Source organism: Mesocricetus auratus, unplaced genomic scaffold, assembly GCF_017639785.1.
Source record: "Mesocricetus auratus isolate SY011 unplaced genomic scaffold, BCM_Maur_2.0 Super-Scaffold_100676, whole genome shotgun sequence".
Taxonomy (NCBI): Eukaryota; Metazoa; Chordata; class Mammalia; order Rodentia; family Cricetidae; genus Mesocricetus; species Mesocricetus auratus.
Genome location: NW_024429266.1, coordinates 111,083,370 through 111,098,642, shown reverse-complemented (window position 1 = coordinate 111,098,642; position 15,273 = coordinate 111,083,370). Strand labels below are relative to the sequence as shown.

The 15,273-nt window shown below is 44.9% G+C and overlaps 1 protein-coding gene across 1 annotated transcript in view; it reads right to left on the bottom strand.

Moving 5' to 3' along the window:
• The window catches only part of Ube3c (ubiquitin protein ligase E3C), a 102,199-nt gene that overhangs the window by 77,221 nt on the left and 9,705 nt on the right, over nucleotides 1-15,273 (bottom strand). Inside the window, exon 2 of the mRNA XM_005084197.4 lies at nucleotides 1,700-1,753. Within this exon, the coding sequence (XP_005084254.1) occupies nucleotides 1,700-1,753 (54 nt within the window). The remainder of the gene's footprint in view (nucleotides 1-1,699; nucleotides 1,754-15,273) is intronic.

Here is a 15,273-nt window from a genome sequence, read left to right as displayed (position 1 = left end):
TGGCTTTATCTTTTAAAAATGCTAGGAGTTACAAAAAAAAAAAAAAAGCCAGGCAGTGGTAGTGGTGCACACCTTTAATCCCAGCCCTTGGTAGGCAGAGGCAGGTGGATCTCAGTGACTTTGAGGCCAGCCTGGTCTACCAAGTGAGATCCAGGACAGCCAGGACTGTTACACAGAGAAACCTTGTCTCAAAAAACCCAATAAATAGACAAACAAATAAATAATAAATAAAGCTAGGAATTTCCCTAAAATTTTAAGCTAAACCAGTCCTAGTAATTTAGTTGATCAAAAACCATTTTAGTTCATGTGCTAGCTAATTTTAACTGTCAACTCTGGGAAGAGTCTTAATGATGAATTATATAGATCAGGTTGGCCTGTGGGTATGTTGTGGGGAATGGTCTTGTTAATTGATGTAGACAGACCCATTCCATGTGGGTGGCACCATTCCCTAGGCAAGGGACCTGACCAGCAGCAACCTCTAGACTTTCAGTATTATCCACTCTGACCTTTTCTCTGGATCCTACCTCCAGTGCCTATCTGTCAGCCTCCTTAGTGAGTAGCCATGATGCTACTGTCTTAACAATTCTCAATACCATCTTAGTCCTTGGCTGTTATCCAGGAGTGACCACCACTGAGCAGGCTCCTTATCTGTCTTATTTACTATCTGTTTACTCCAGCAAATACAACAGCACCTGACAAACTACAAGCTCCCAGACATCAATTAAATGCAGGAATGAGATGTTGAAATAACAAGACCCAGGAGAATGGTGTAGACAGGCAGACCTAGGAGTTTGAGACCAGCCTGGTCTATAGAGCAAGTTCCCGGACAGCCAGGGCTTCACAGAAATAACAAGACCCATGCCAGGAATACATAGAGAAACTCTGTTTCAAAAAACTAAATACTAAATAATAAACAAGCAAGTAAAATAACAAGACTTATTTAGACTTTTCTTATCTAGAAAATAACAAGAGTTTTCTAGAAAAGCAGGCCTTATAATATGTTATGATTAACCACCAAATTTGTTTGAAGTAGCTATTCCTCAAAGATGTAACATCAAAGACAGATTCAATAGCACACAACTGCAATTCCAGTAATCCAGGAGGTAGAAAAAGGGAGTTTGAAACCAGCTTGGCATAGCTAGGCTGGCAGGAAACAGGCATTAAAAAACAAAAAACAAAAAAATTACCTCCTTTTTTTCTTTTTCATACACAGCTAAGAAAAGTTGAGTTTTCGCCAGTCGGTGGTGGCGCATGCCTTTAATCCCAGCACTCGGGAGGCAGAGGCAGGCGGATCTCTGTGAGTTCGAGGCCAGGCTGGACCGACAGCCTCCAAAACAATACAGAGAAACCTTGTCTCATAAAACCGGAAAAAAAAAAGCATAAAAAGTTGAGTTTTCTCCTTATATGTAGAAAAATAAATACTGTACATTAAGCCTTTTTAGATCTTCTGAAAATCTTACTAGCAAAAAGGGCAACTAAAATCCCACATTTCTCTCTAGCCAGAACCGCAACCTGTAAACCCAACTTATCTTTTCCTACAGTGGCTACAGAATGAAAAGCTTACTGTAAAATTGAATAGTATCCAAAACTGTTGCACACATAAAATATATACACTCACTTGTGAGGCAAAGCTTTAAAAAATGCTGCAGAAAAGGGTTCATAAAGAGTAATCTATAGACTAGTCAAAACCATTAATTACCTCTCTCTTCCGTCTTTCTTCCTGAGTTCGATGTAAAAGAGAAGCCTTTTCTTCCTAAATCCAAAGAGATAAGAATAGGATTATAATTTCAAGCCTGGAAACATTATCATACAAAGATTACAGAATGTTCTGGCCCAAAAAAGAATCCCGAGGATCTATTTCAAGTTAACACTCCCAGTTTATTCTGACATATGAAAAATCACATATACAAATGAGTACTGTGAAATCAGCATATACATTGACACGAAGCACATACAAAGTCAAGCTTCTCCATCATTATGCAAAGCTAAAGAAAACCTATAGTTTTGTAACAGAAAACTTCAAATAAAAGTCTTTATCTACCCCATGTCCAAAGGCCACACAATTTGCTCTAAACTTATTAAAGGATTCCCTATTGTCACTAAAAGTTGTTCTTGAAATTGGTCCTTTAAACTCTTTAGACAATCCCTATTAGATACTGTCCTTTTTCAAATGGAGCTTCCCTTGTCTGTTTATGCCTTTTCTGCTTCCCTATACAACCAGACTAACAGGAAACTAGCACAGGCACAGCATTAACTACAAAAGCTTTCTACCAGGGGACTCTACCTTATCGGAAAGCCCAGTCAACATCCCATACAGCACTTAACTGCCTCCCACCAACACTCATTCATAGCGGTGCCAGTCTTGATTTTGTCTTGACCCTCTCTACCAGCTTTCGTTTCCAACATTCCCTCATATTCAAGTGACATTACACAATAACAGTAGTCGTTATGTTTTAATCCATAGGACAGGTCTATCTCCATGACTCCATACTTACACAAAAAACTGAGTGAATACAGGGGGAAAAAAAGTCTCATCCTTGCCAGGCAGTGGTGACTAATCCCAGCACTCATGAGGCAGAGGCAGGTGGATCTCTTTGAGTGAGGCCAGCCTGGTCTACAGTGGCCCAAAGTTTAAGAATAGTTTTCCTGGTCTCAGTCTCATGACATTCATAATTACCAAGGGAAAGATAGCCGGGCGGTGGTGGCACACGCCTTTAATCCCAGCACTCGGGAGGCAGAGGCAGGCGGATCTCTGTGAGTTAGAGGCCGGGCTAGACCGACAGCCTCCAAAACAATACAGAGAAACCCTGTCTCGTAAAAACCAAAAAACAAACAAAAAAAAAAAACCAAGGGAAAGATGACAGATCACAAAAAAAAAAAAAACCTTGTAAACACTAACCCAGGAATCAGAGAAACATTGCAGAAATAGTACCTCAAGGGCCATCAGCTCCAGCTTACAACAACACAAAGGACACAATGTGACTATTCTGATAATCCTGCGTGGAAGATTATAGTGGAAAATGTACAATACTTGAAATAAACACATAAACAAAATATATTACCATTAAAATTACATTTTAAACCAGACAAAAGCCCAAAACCCCAGCCACTTAGGAGGGTAAATTCAAGGCCAGCCTGGGTAATTTAGTGAGATTTTTAAAAGTTTGGTGTGTATAGATATATATATATATATGTATATATATATACACACCCACACATACACACACATATTAGTGCCTTTTTAACATGTATGAAGCCTCTAGTTCATATATATGTTTATATTTATATATATATACATATGTATGTATACACACACACATACATATATGCTTTTTGAGGCAGGGTTTCCCTCTACATAACCCTGGCTGACCTCAAACTCACAGAGATCTACCTGCTTCTGTCTCCTGAGTGCTGGGACCAAAGGTACACATCACCACATTTTGCAAAATAATTTTAAAATATTATTTTTGGGGGGGCTTCAAGACAAGGCTTTTCTATATATCCTTGGTTGTCGTGGAACTTTCTCTGTAAACAAGGCTGGCCTCCGAACTCAGATACACCTGCCTCTGCCTCCCAAGCGCTAGGATAAAAGGCATGTACACCACAGCCCAGCAATTCTTAAATTTAATTTTAAGGGCTATAGGAAGTGTCATTCTGCAGGAGTTGTCCACTTTGTGGTTTTGTTTGCTTGTTTTCTTGATTTGTTTTGTTTTGAAACAAGGTCTTATTATGTAGACCAGGACATTCTTCAATTCACAGAGACCTACTGTCTCCGTAGATTAAAGATCTCCCACTAAGACCAGGAGCTCCTTGATTTGGGTAAACTGTCTGGCAAGCAAGTCCTAGGGATCCACCAGTATCCACCTCCCCAACACTAGGATTGCAAATTCATTCCCAGCCATCACTGATTGAGGATTAAACTCAGCCCTTATTCTTACATGAGCAGCACTTTACCAACTAAGCTGTTATGCCCCACTCCAGCTCCTAAATAATTTTTAAAAATAAAAACTGCAATACCAGCACTTGGGAGATAGAACAATGATTAGAAATAAAACTAAAACAAACCCCAAAACAAACAAACAAAAACAATACAAATCAGGCAAATCATACATTCTAGAAACCCAGGCACCCTCCTGGGCAAAGAAGGGCTCTAACGGCTTCCTGTGAGAGAAGCAGGGGCCTGCCTGCCTTCACAAGTTCATTACATTTAACCAGAGTGGACACTCCATGCACTGACACTGTTAAAATATCAGGAATGCTGCCTACAGAAGGAAGCAGATCTGGTTTTGGATAGTTTCCAGTACTGGAGCACACCAAACTGTGCCCTCATGTTTAGCCAACACACAGCATGCTTTGGTCATGAGTCATCAATAGACTGAAAAGAATTTCCTCTAGTTTAGGGATCAGAAAAGTCTTCAAAGCCCTGGTTATTCAGTAAAGGAGTCATTGATCCAGCCTATTACAGGCTGCTCCTTCCCAGAGACCAGATCTAATATCTGCTTTGGGAACAGTGGCTCCACAATCTGGTCCTGTCTATACGTAGACTGCAGCAGCTGTGTCATCAGAGAGGAAAAGAATCTAGTCGACTATCTTATTTGCATTATCTATGCCAACCCTAATTTAGGCAGCAGGCTACCCACTTAGCAATTTCGCAGCCATAACCTTTACAGCTCAACAAGATCCAATAGAGAGCTTCAAATGGCTGCAAGGTAAAACCTATGAAGGTGGCTGACCCTGGAATTGGAGTGCATAATAGGACATGTTCATTCTCTCAGCCACTACATTCAAACAAACAAAAAAACACTCAAAAAGCTCAATTCTTCTTGTATGTTGGGGACTGCTAGAACCTTGAACAAAATGGAGTCTGTCAACCGTTTCTTGGCCTTCCGCCTACGTGACTGCGAGCACACATGCCCTTGAGACAAAGGAAAAGGCTAACCATTAAAGTTAAATTTACACAGGGCAGCCCACCCGCCTAGCCAGGGGAAATACCCTTACAGAGCAATTGTCTTTGTTAACAAGATTATAGCGTTCTGCTGTACACTTCCTACCCCTCCCTAATTCCTGCACCTGACTTACGCTGACAAGCATTTGTGGAATGCAACTAATGACTGATGGAAAATTACAGCTTTGTCTTTACCGTATTTGGTGTATATTTGAATTGAGACTTGATTGACATGCTTGTACCACCCCCTGAGGTCCTTCCTCTATAAATTCCAGCGCGCCCCAAAAATAAAGGCTCTTGATCAGCAAACGTTGTCTTGAGCCTGTTTCCATTAACCTCTTGAAGTTCACTTTCCAGATCGGATCTGCTCGTGAAGACCCACTAAATTAGTAGCGACCCTCATCACCTCACCCCCGCGGGTCGGGGGTCCCTTCCCGGGGGTCGCAACTGGCGCCCAACGTGGGGCACGAGTTACAGACCACCGATCGGACGGCAGAGGCGCGACGAGTCCGGAGCCCACTCATAAGGCGTCAGGTAAGCCCCATCCGGGTGGCGCAGAGTAGGGTTAGTCTAATGACCTAGGTTAACACCGCCGTCCCATCCGTCCCGCGAAAATGGGGACTAGTATCAGCAAAGAAGCTAGATTTATTAAAGGAATTCAAGAAGAATTAAGAGATAGAAACATTGAGGTTAAGAAAAAAGATTTACTTAAGTTTTTGCTTTTTGTACATGAAGTTTGTCCCTGGTTTGTCATTACCTGCCCAAAAATAGTTTGCAGTACTTGGGAACGGGTCGGGGCTGAATTAACTAATTATTTCGAAACCAAAGGCTCTGAAAGTGATAAAAAGATTATGCAACAGTATTGGGATCTCTTAAAAGGTATCATTGTTAACGCAAAGGAAAGCCCCCGAAATGAACAAATTCTTAAAGATGCCCAACAACATCTAGAGGTTGCTTCCCGAGGGTGCTCTCGTGCCAGCTCCAGAGCAAGTTCTGTCGCTGATCTTTCTAAAGATTGTTCCTCTTCCTCTGCTAACTCTGACTTTGATAAGCTTCCACCTTCTCCTCCTGATCAACCTACCTCATTTGCCCCTAAAGCTCGCTCTTCAGCCACCGGTGGCATCTACCCCTCCCTACGGGCTGTCGCCTCTGCTCCTACTGAGGAACCTCTCGATCCTGGGGATGCCCAGGAGCTAGAGGAAGAGGCTGCTGCCTACCTTCAGGCCTTCGGGCGCGAGGTCTCTCTGGCCAGGAGACCTCCTCCCTATGATCTTTCCTCGCTCCCTGATCCCCCTCGATCTGTTGCTCCCAAATACTCCTCCACTGTCGATTCTCTTGCTTCCTCTCTCGTTCAAGCTCTCAGCGACAAGTTTTCACAGCTCTTCTCTTCAGCATCACCTAAACTCCAGTTCCCTCTTTTTGGCCCTGAAGGGGAAGGAGCCGAACCGCCTCCCCCTACTAGACCTCTTCCTGCGGCACAGGGGCGACCACGCACTAGACAGGCAGTTCGAGCCGAAGAAGCGGCTCGCCAAAATCCCGACCCCGATGCCATTGAGCCAGACCCCACTCCTGATGAGGGAGGCACAGCGGGAGGATTAGACCTCCCTGACCGCCCTGTTCACGAACAGCTCTTAGAGTATAGGGTTATTAACAAAAAAGACCTACATGAGCTTTTCAAGGCAGTTAATACCTATGGCATTATGGCCCCCTACACCTTGTCATGCCTTGAATCTGTGGGGGGCGGCGGAGTTGTCATGCCTTTTGAATGGAGGGGTGTAGCGAAGACCGCACTGAAAAGGGAGGTATATTTATTATGGGAAGTTGATTTTTTAAGCCGCTGCAAAGAATTAGCTGGAGGGGACAATGACTTATTCGCTCGTATCTCTGGTTCCGCTCCTTATGATAAACTTGCTGAGCAACGGAAGTTCCCCCGCAACCTCCTTGCCAATTCAGCCCTAGCTGCTATGGGAGCATGGAAGTCTCTACCCCGGGCAGGCACCTCCACGGCTCCTTTAGCCCAAATTGTTCAAGGCCCTGATGAATCCTATAGCAGTTTTATTTCCCGCCTCCTTGAAGCTGTAGAAAGAATTTTGGGTGTCCCCTCCACTGATACTGATAATACTTTAGTGAAACAGTTGGCTTTTGAAAATGCAAATGATACGTGCAAAAATATTCTTAGGGGAAATTTGAAAGGAAAAACTTTACATGATATGATCAGCCTATGTAGAGAGGCCGATCCCTTTGTTCACAAAATAACTAAGGCCCTTGTTGCTTTTCAAGGGCAGAACAAAGGAAAGACTTGCTTTCAGTGTGGTGCCCCTGGCCACTTTGCCCCCCGCTGTCCCCAGCGGCAGGCCCTAGCACCGCAGACAGGCAATTTGGCTCCCCGCCCTCCCCTTGTCCTCGGTGCCGCCGCGGCCGCCATTGGGTCTCGGCTTGCCGCTCCACACATGACATTGAAGGCAACCCCTTGCCCCTTGTTCAGGGAAACGGGTTGCGGGACCAGCCCCGGGTCCCACAACTTACCAACTTTCAACCGGCCTCGGGGAACAGCCGGTCCCGCCACCAGTTTGGCCCTTACCAGCATTCACTACAAACCCCACCCCAGCCAGCACAGTTTGCAGCCCTGCAGCATGCACCAGCAAGCCAACCTTTGGTGCCTCGCAGTATGCTGCCCCCACAGCAACCTCCCTTGTCAGGGCCACCGCCGGCAGTGCAGGATTGGACCTCTGTGCCTCCTCCCCAAGGATATTAAAACCCGAGGATGGGGTACAAGTTATACCCACTGGAGTCTATGGACCCCCACCCTCCAATACTTTTTTTATGGTTATTGGCAGAGCCTCTGCAACCATCAAAGGCCTTATTGTCCAACCTTCTTTGGTGGATAATGATTACACAGGAGAAATCATGCTCCTTGCGGTGGCCCCCTATCACCCCGTACAAATTGTCCCTGGCCAACGCATTGCCCAGGCTCTCCCTCTACCCATGAATGCCCAATTCCCCGCCTTGTCACAAGATCGAGGTATCACCTTCCCTGGCTCCTCTGAGATTTTTTGGGTCCGCGCCATGTGCCGGGTCCGACCCCCGCTATCTATTAATATTGAGGGAAAAATCTTCTCTGGCCTATTAGATTCTGGGGCTGACACCACGTGCTTCTCCCCTACCCAGTGGCCCCCCGAATGGGCTACGGTTTCCTCTTTTGATACTGTTTCTGGGGTGGCGGGCTCTGTCAAAAAGGTCCTCATTAGTGCTAACAGGTTAGTCTGGCAGGATGAAGATGGAGACACAGGTCTTGTTCGCCCCTACATTATTCCTGACTTGCCTATTAATTTGTGGGGCCGGGATATTATGGAACAGATGGGAGTTTACATTATAAAATGTAAAAACCCAGCAGCAGTAAAACAAATGCTTGCACAGGGATACACCCCAACTAAAGGTCTTGGAAAGAATTTACAGGGCATATCACGACCTGTTAACCCTCCCATAAAATTAGATAGAGCAGGCCTTGGCTACAGCCCCCCTGCTCAAAATTTTCAGTAGCGGTCACTGCCTCCCCTGCGCCCCAGGCAGATAAAATCACCTGGATAAATGATGATCCTGTCTGGGTGGGGCAGTGGCCTCTAGCTAGAGAAAAACTAGAAGCGGCCCAGCAGCTTGTGCAGGAGCAATTCAATGCTGGCCATATAGAACTCTCCACATCCCCTTGGAATACCCCTATTTTCGTTATCAAAAAGAAAACAGGCAAGTGGAGACTTTTACATGATCTAAGAGAAATTAACAAAACCATGGTACCCATGGGAGCCACCCAACCTGGGCTCCCGTGCCCCTCTGCTATTCCCAAAGGAAGCTTTAAAATTGTTTTAGACCTAAAAGACTGCTTTTTTCTATCCCTCTACACCCTGAGGACTGTAAGCGTTTTGCGTTCTCCGTGCCCTTAACAAATTGTATTGGCCCCAACCCTAGATACCAATGGAAGGTTTTACCTCAAGGCATGGCCAATAGCCCTACCCTTTGTCAAAAGTATGTTGCCTCCATTATAGATCCATTTAGAATTCTTTACCCTTCGATTTATCTCATTCATTATATGGATGACATTTTATTGGCCTGTAACGATGAGTTACTTGTCCAACAGGCTGCAAGAGATCTTATTAACACTTTACAACTTAGAGGATTTAATATTTCAGAAGATAAAATACAGGTCCACCCTCCGCAGCTTTTTCTTGGTTTTGAATTACTTCCTAATCAGGTTAAAACCCAAAAGGTCCAAATTCGCACACATCATCTTAAAACACTCAATGACTTTCAGCGCCTCTTGGGTGACATCACCTGGCTTAGGCCCTATTTACAGGTGTCTACCGGTGATTTAAAACCTCTATTTGACATCCTTAAAGGAGACTCCAACCCCAACAGCCCACGGCGGCTTACCGCCGAGGCAGCCAAAGCCCTGGCAATAGTTAATACTGCAATTCAAAATCAGTTTATCACTTACTATGATGCCGCCCAACCCCTCAACCTTATTGTTTGTCCCACTGCCATTGCGCCCACTGCGGTCTTATGGCAGCTAGCCCCTCTTTTTGGATACATCTTCCCTCATCCCCTAACAAGGTGCTAGCCACGTATCCCCATTTAGTACTTCAGCTCCTTATACAAGGCTGTGAAGCCTCTGTTAAGCTTTTTGGTTGCCAACCCACTAAAGTTATTGTTCCTTACACCAAGCCAGAACTTCAATGGCTAATGGAAAACCATCAAGAATGGGTCGTTTTCGCTTCAGGGTTTTCAGGCACCATGGATAACCACTATCCCCCAAATAAATTGCTTCAGTTTTTGCGCTTGCACCCTGTTGTTTTTCCTAAGATTACCAAACTTCAGCCCATTCCTAATGCCTCCTTAGTTTTTACAGATGGCAGTTCTAACAGCATGGCTGCCTTTAAGGTGGACGGCGTTATTCATCAAGTGCCCACACAGCACACCTCGGCACAGCTTGTCGAACTTGCTGCGATAGTTAAAGTTTTTGAGTTAGTTCCCCAGACTTTTAATTTGTATACAGATAGCTGCTACATTGCAGCGTCCCTTCCTCTTTTAGAAACAGTCCCTTATATTAAGCCCTCTACCCCTGCCTCTGCCCTTTTTGCCAAGATACAGGAACTCCTTTTACTTCGCACCAACCCATTTTTTGTTGCTCACATTAGAGCACACACTGATCTTCCTGGCCCTCTGGCTGAAGGAAATGATTCAGTTGATAAGGCTACACGACTTCTAGCTGTTCTTGATCAGTCTAACTCTTTACAGTTAGCACAACAAGCTCATAGATTACATCACCTTAATGCACAAACGCTTAGGCTACAATATTCCATCACTCGAGAACAGGCTCGAGAGATAGTTAAATCATGCAAAGCTTGCCTTTCCCTTTTGCCTGAGCCTCATACAGGAGTCAACCCCCGTGGTCTTGTGCCTGGTGAGCTTTGGCAAATGGATGTTACTCATTATTCTGCCTTTGGTAATCTTAAATATATTCATGTTACGGTGGATACCTTTAGTGGCTTTGTTTGTGCCTCTCTCCAAACAGGAGAGGCCACCAAAGACGTTATTGCCCATATTTTACATTGTTTTACTATTATTCCTGTCCCTATCGCCATTAAAACTGACAATGGCCCAGGGTACATTAGTTCCAAATTTAAGGATTTTTGTAAAAAATTTGGCATTACCCACAAAACAGGAATTCCCTTTAACCCTCAAGGACAGGGAGTTGTAGAGCGAGCTAATCAGACCTTAAAAAATATGCTCTTTAAGCTTTCTTCCGAAAGCGAAACCCTGTACGCTCGCAAAGGCAAGCATCGCCTACTTTTAAATCATGCACTTTTTGTGCTCAATTTTCTCTCTCTGGACAACAATGGCCGATCAGCTGCTGATCGGCTCTGGCACCCTTCCACCCGTGAAAACTTTCGACAGGTTCTCTGGAAGGATGTGCACACGGGCCAATGGCTCGGTCCTCACCCAGTCCTTATCTGGGGAAAAGGACATGCTTGCATTCATAATACCAGCAATGGAGAAACGCGCTGGCTTCCAGACAGGCTGGTCAAGCTTTATAACCCACCCAGGGAAAGCGCCCCTGAGGAATCTCTTGTTTCTCTTTCAGATGCTGTTGACAACAAAACTCCCAGTGAAGATGACACCGCATCGCCTGCTACTTCTCCCATTTCTCCTTTTGATTTTTAGTTTCCCTCCTTGCATCCCTGCCAATCCCTACCGAGTATACAACTATACTTGGATTATTACCAATGAGGCCGGGGACATAGCCAATGCTACCTCACAACTTGCCGGTTCTATCCCATGGCCTGATCTTTTTGTCGACCTGTGTGCACTCGCCATGGGCGCGGCTGGAAAAACTTGGGGCACACCTAATAACTTCATGCCCCAACCCAAACCCGTGAACACAAATAACCGCTATAGTAGTGTTCCTGGGTGTTATAACCCCATTGCACGTACCTATCTAACCATGGCACCCATTTACGTTTGCCCCGGCCCACATAGGGAGCGATCCCTAACAGGAAAGTGTGGGCAATCAGAAAGTTTTTATTGCGCACAATGGGGTTGTGAAACCACAGGTGACACCTATTGGAATCCCTCCTCTTCCTGGGACCTCATAACTGTAAGGCGATTTAATCCCCCTGCCAGACTGCTTACTTCTGGCCCACCACCGCTTAATCCCCTTTGTTCACGCAGTTGGTGCAACCTCCTGCATATCCAGTTTACGGCTGCAGGAAGAAGGTTCCTCTGGGAAGGTTCCCGAGGAGCTTACTGGGGTCTACGCCTATATGTTTCTGGCACAGACCCAGGCCTCACCTTTTCCATTAGACTTTTGAAGGAAATCCCTTCCTTTCGCCCTATTGCTGTTGGCCCCAATCCTTTTTTATACCCCTCTGGTGGTGGCTCATTCCTACCCAAGGCTGCCGCCCCTCGCCCTGGTCCTAATCTCCATTCTCCAGCTCCCGCTGCTGCCACCACTGTTTATCAACCCACCATGCCCGCCGGTCCAGTCTCCACCGCGGACCTCATCCTTCAGATGGTCAACGCCTCAGCCCAGGCACTCGCCAACACCACCTATGAGCGCTGCTGGATTTGCTATTCGCCCATCCCTCCATTCTACGAAGGAATTGCAGCCTTCGGCTCACCCATCTACACCAACGACACCAATCTGCTTCGCTGGGGCACGCAGCCACAACCACGTGGCATGACCTTAGGACAGGTCGTGGGATCTGGACTCTGCCTTTTGGGACCACGTATGCTTCCCCCACCCCGCTGTTAGAAGCATGTACTCAAACCATGCAAGTTGCTGCTCATGCTTCCTTTCTTATTGCCCCCAACCTCACCTTTTTTGCTTGCTCCACAGGGTTATCCCCACATATTATTGTAGATGTTTTTCTTGCGCACAAGGACTACTGCGTCCTTGTTGTACTTGTGCCCAAATTGACTGTTCGCCCTGAATCTGATTTATTGCCCCAAAGTGATCCAACTGTAACTCTCTCTCGCCAAAAAAGAGAGCCGGTCACCGCCCTCACACTAGCCATATTGGTTGGTCTGGGTGCGACAGGTGCTGGCACAGGAATTTACTCCCTAATCCACACAAAGGACTCTATTAATGCTCTAACCCGCACTGTTATTAGAGACGTAGATGAGCTAAAAAGAGGTTTAGATTACTTAGAACAAACTGTTGGTTCCTTAGCTGAAGTGGTACAACAAAACCGCCGAGGTCTCGACCTCGCCTTTTTGCGGGAGGGAGGAGTTTGTGCCGCCCTTAAAGAGGAATGTTGCTTTTTCAAAGACAAATCAGGATTAGTTAGAGATAGTATCAGAAGGGTTGAACAGAGTCTGGAAGAAACAAAAAGAAATTTGGATCAAAGTGAATCTTGGTACAAAAATTGGTTTTCTACCTCTCCCTGGCTATCGACTTTGCTGCCTAGTTTGTTAGGACCTTTTATTGGCCTTATGTTACTTATTTCCTTTGGTCCTTGGGCATTTCGCCGCCTTACTGGTTTTGTTAAAAATCAGGTTGATGAGGCTACCAAAAATTCAGTTCAGGTTCACTATCAGCAGCTCTCTCAACAAGACCCCGAAGAACCTGAGGCTGTAGACAAACCTACATTCCAGCCTTTGAGCTTTCAGGAGTTTGAGTACCTGGCCAACCGCCCGCGTTCACTCTGCTCCAGGCTGTGGAGATGCTTAAGACGGGGATAGCTTGGTGCCAGAATCTGGGAGCAAACATGGCTCTCTAAACATTGCCGGCAAAAACTTAATTCGTATCCTCTCTCGCCATGTCCAGAACTGGAAGCCCACCAGGTAACCTAAGCCAGGCACTTCACCCAACTGCTCTCTTCTTTTACTATATAGAAAAGGGGGAGATGTTGGGGACTGCTAGAACCTTGAACAAAATGGAGTCTGTCAACCGTTTCTTGGCCTTCCGCCTACGTGACTGCGAGCACACATGCCCTTGAGACAAAGGAAAAGGCTAACCATTAAAGTTAAATTTACACAGGGCAGCCCACCCGCCTAGCCAGGGGAAATACCCTTACAGAGCAATTGTCTTTGTTAACAAGATTATAGCGTTCTGCTGTACACTTCCTACCCCTCCCTAATTCCTGCACCTGACTTACGCTGACAAGCATTTGTGGAATGCAACTAATGACTGATGGAAAATTACAGCTTTGTCTTTACCGTATTTGGTGTATATTTGAATTGAGACTTGATTGACATGCTTGTACCACCCCCTGAGGTCCTTCCTCTATAAATTCCAGCGCGCCCCAAAAAATAAAGGCTCTTGATCAGCAAACGTTGTCTTGAGCCTGTTTCCATTAACCTCTTGAAGTTCACTTTCCAGATCGGATCTGCTCGTGAAGACCCACTAAATTAGTAGCGACCCTCATCACCTCACCCCCGCGGGTCGGGGGTCCCTTCCCGGGGGTCGCACTTGTAGACTTGTGCTTTTCCTTTGTAGATTGCAAATTTACAACAAAGACTAAAAGATACCTCCAAAGAGTCAGAAACTTAAGAGATACACAGCCATCCTAGTCATAATCAATACCTGTGTTTACATAACCATATTCACCTTCAGACTTAGAAAGTTCTTTTTTCCTTTAATATCTAGCTGATATCAGGTTCAGCATTCAACGGGAATGAAAAGCACAGGCATGACCCTAATTTCCAACGTGACTCATACTAGTAAAAGTGCAGTTTCACCATGCTGCTGAAAATGAACCAGGCTGCAGCAAAGCAGACAGAAATTCCAATCAGAATCCACAAAGTAAAAGGGCTATGCAGCTCCATCCTGTGGCTGCATCACCAAACCTCCTCTACTATTAAAAATCTCAATGTGGAGAATGACATCCTCTAAAGCAGTCACAAAGCTTAGCTTTGAAGATTAAATCTGATCACAATTCAAATTTTTTTGGTTTTTTTTATTTATTTTGTTTTTTCAAGACAGGGTTTCTCTAATGTTTTGGAGGCTGTCCTGGAACTCACTCTGTAGACCAGGCTGGCCTCCAACTCACAGAGATCCACCTGCCTCTGCCTCCCAAGTGCTGGGATTAAAGGCGTGAGCACAATTCAAATTTTTTACAAAGCAAACCATAACCAAGATTCAAGACAAGTGACAAAGTTGGAACAAATATTTGTAACAGCACAAACATGACTTGTTATAGCACTCAGAAATATGAAAAGCAATAACCAAAGTGAAAAAAATCAACAAATGCACCAAAATGCACCAAATAGAAAATAAATCTCTTTTTTGCTGTTGTTTTGTTTTTTTAAACAGTATTTCTCTGTGTGACAGCCCCAGCTGTCCTGGAACTAGCTGATTTGACTACCTCTGACTCCCCAGTGCTGGGATTAAGGTGTGAGCCATCATCATCAAGCAAAAATAAATTTAAGCACAGGAATTTCAACTTTACTTATTTTAAGAAAAAAAGTGAAAATTATAAGGAAATAGGAATATTTTTACCTATATGTGGAAGAACTATCAAATATGAGTCTTTTCTAATACTACAAACCTTGTATGGCTTTGGTGGTACATGCCTTTAGTTCACACTTAGGAGGCAGAGGCAGGGGCCAAATATTTTAATCCTCCCATCCAGTAAAACCTGTTAACTCAATGGCCCACTCTGCTTCATTCTATGAATTTGATGGCCTGGAGCAGTGATTTTTTTTTTTTCTCCTAGGAGAAATTCTTTCCAAACTAGCCAACTGAGTAAGATTGTGAGGTCAGACTTCAGGGAACTGGAAAAAACATAGTTGCCACCTTCCTTAGCATAAAAACCAAATGCAATTCATGTCTC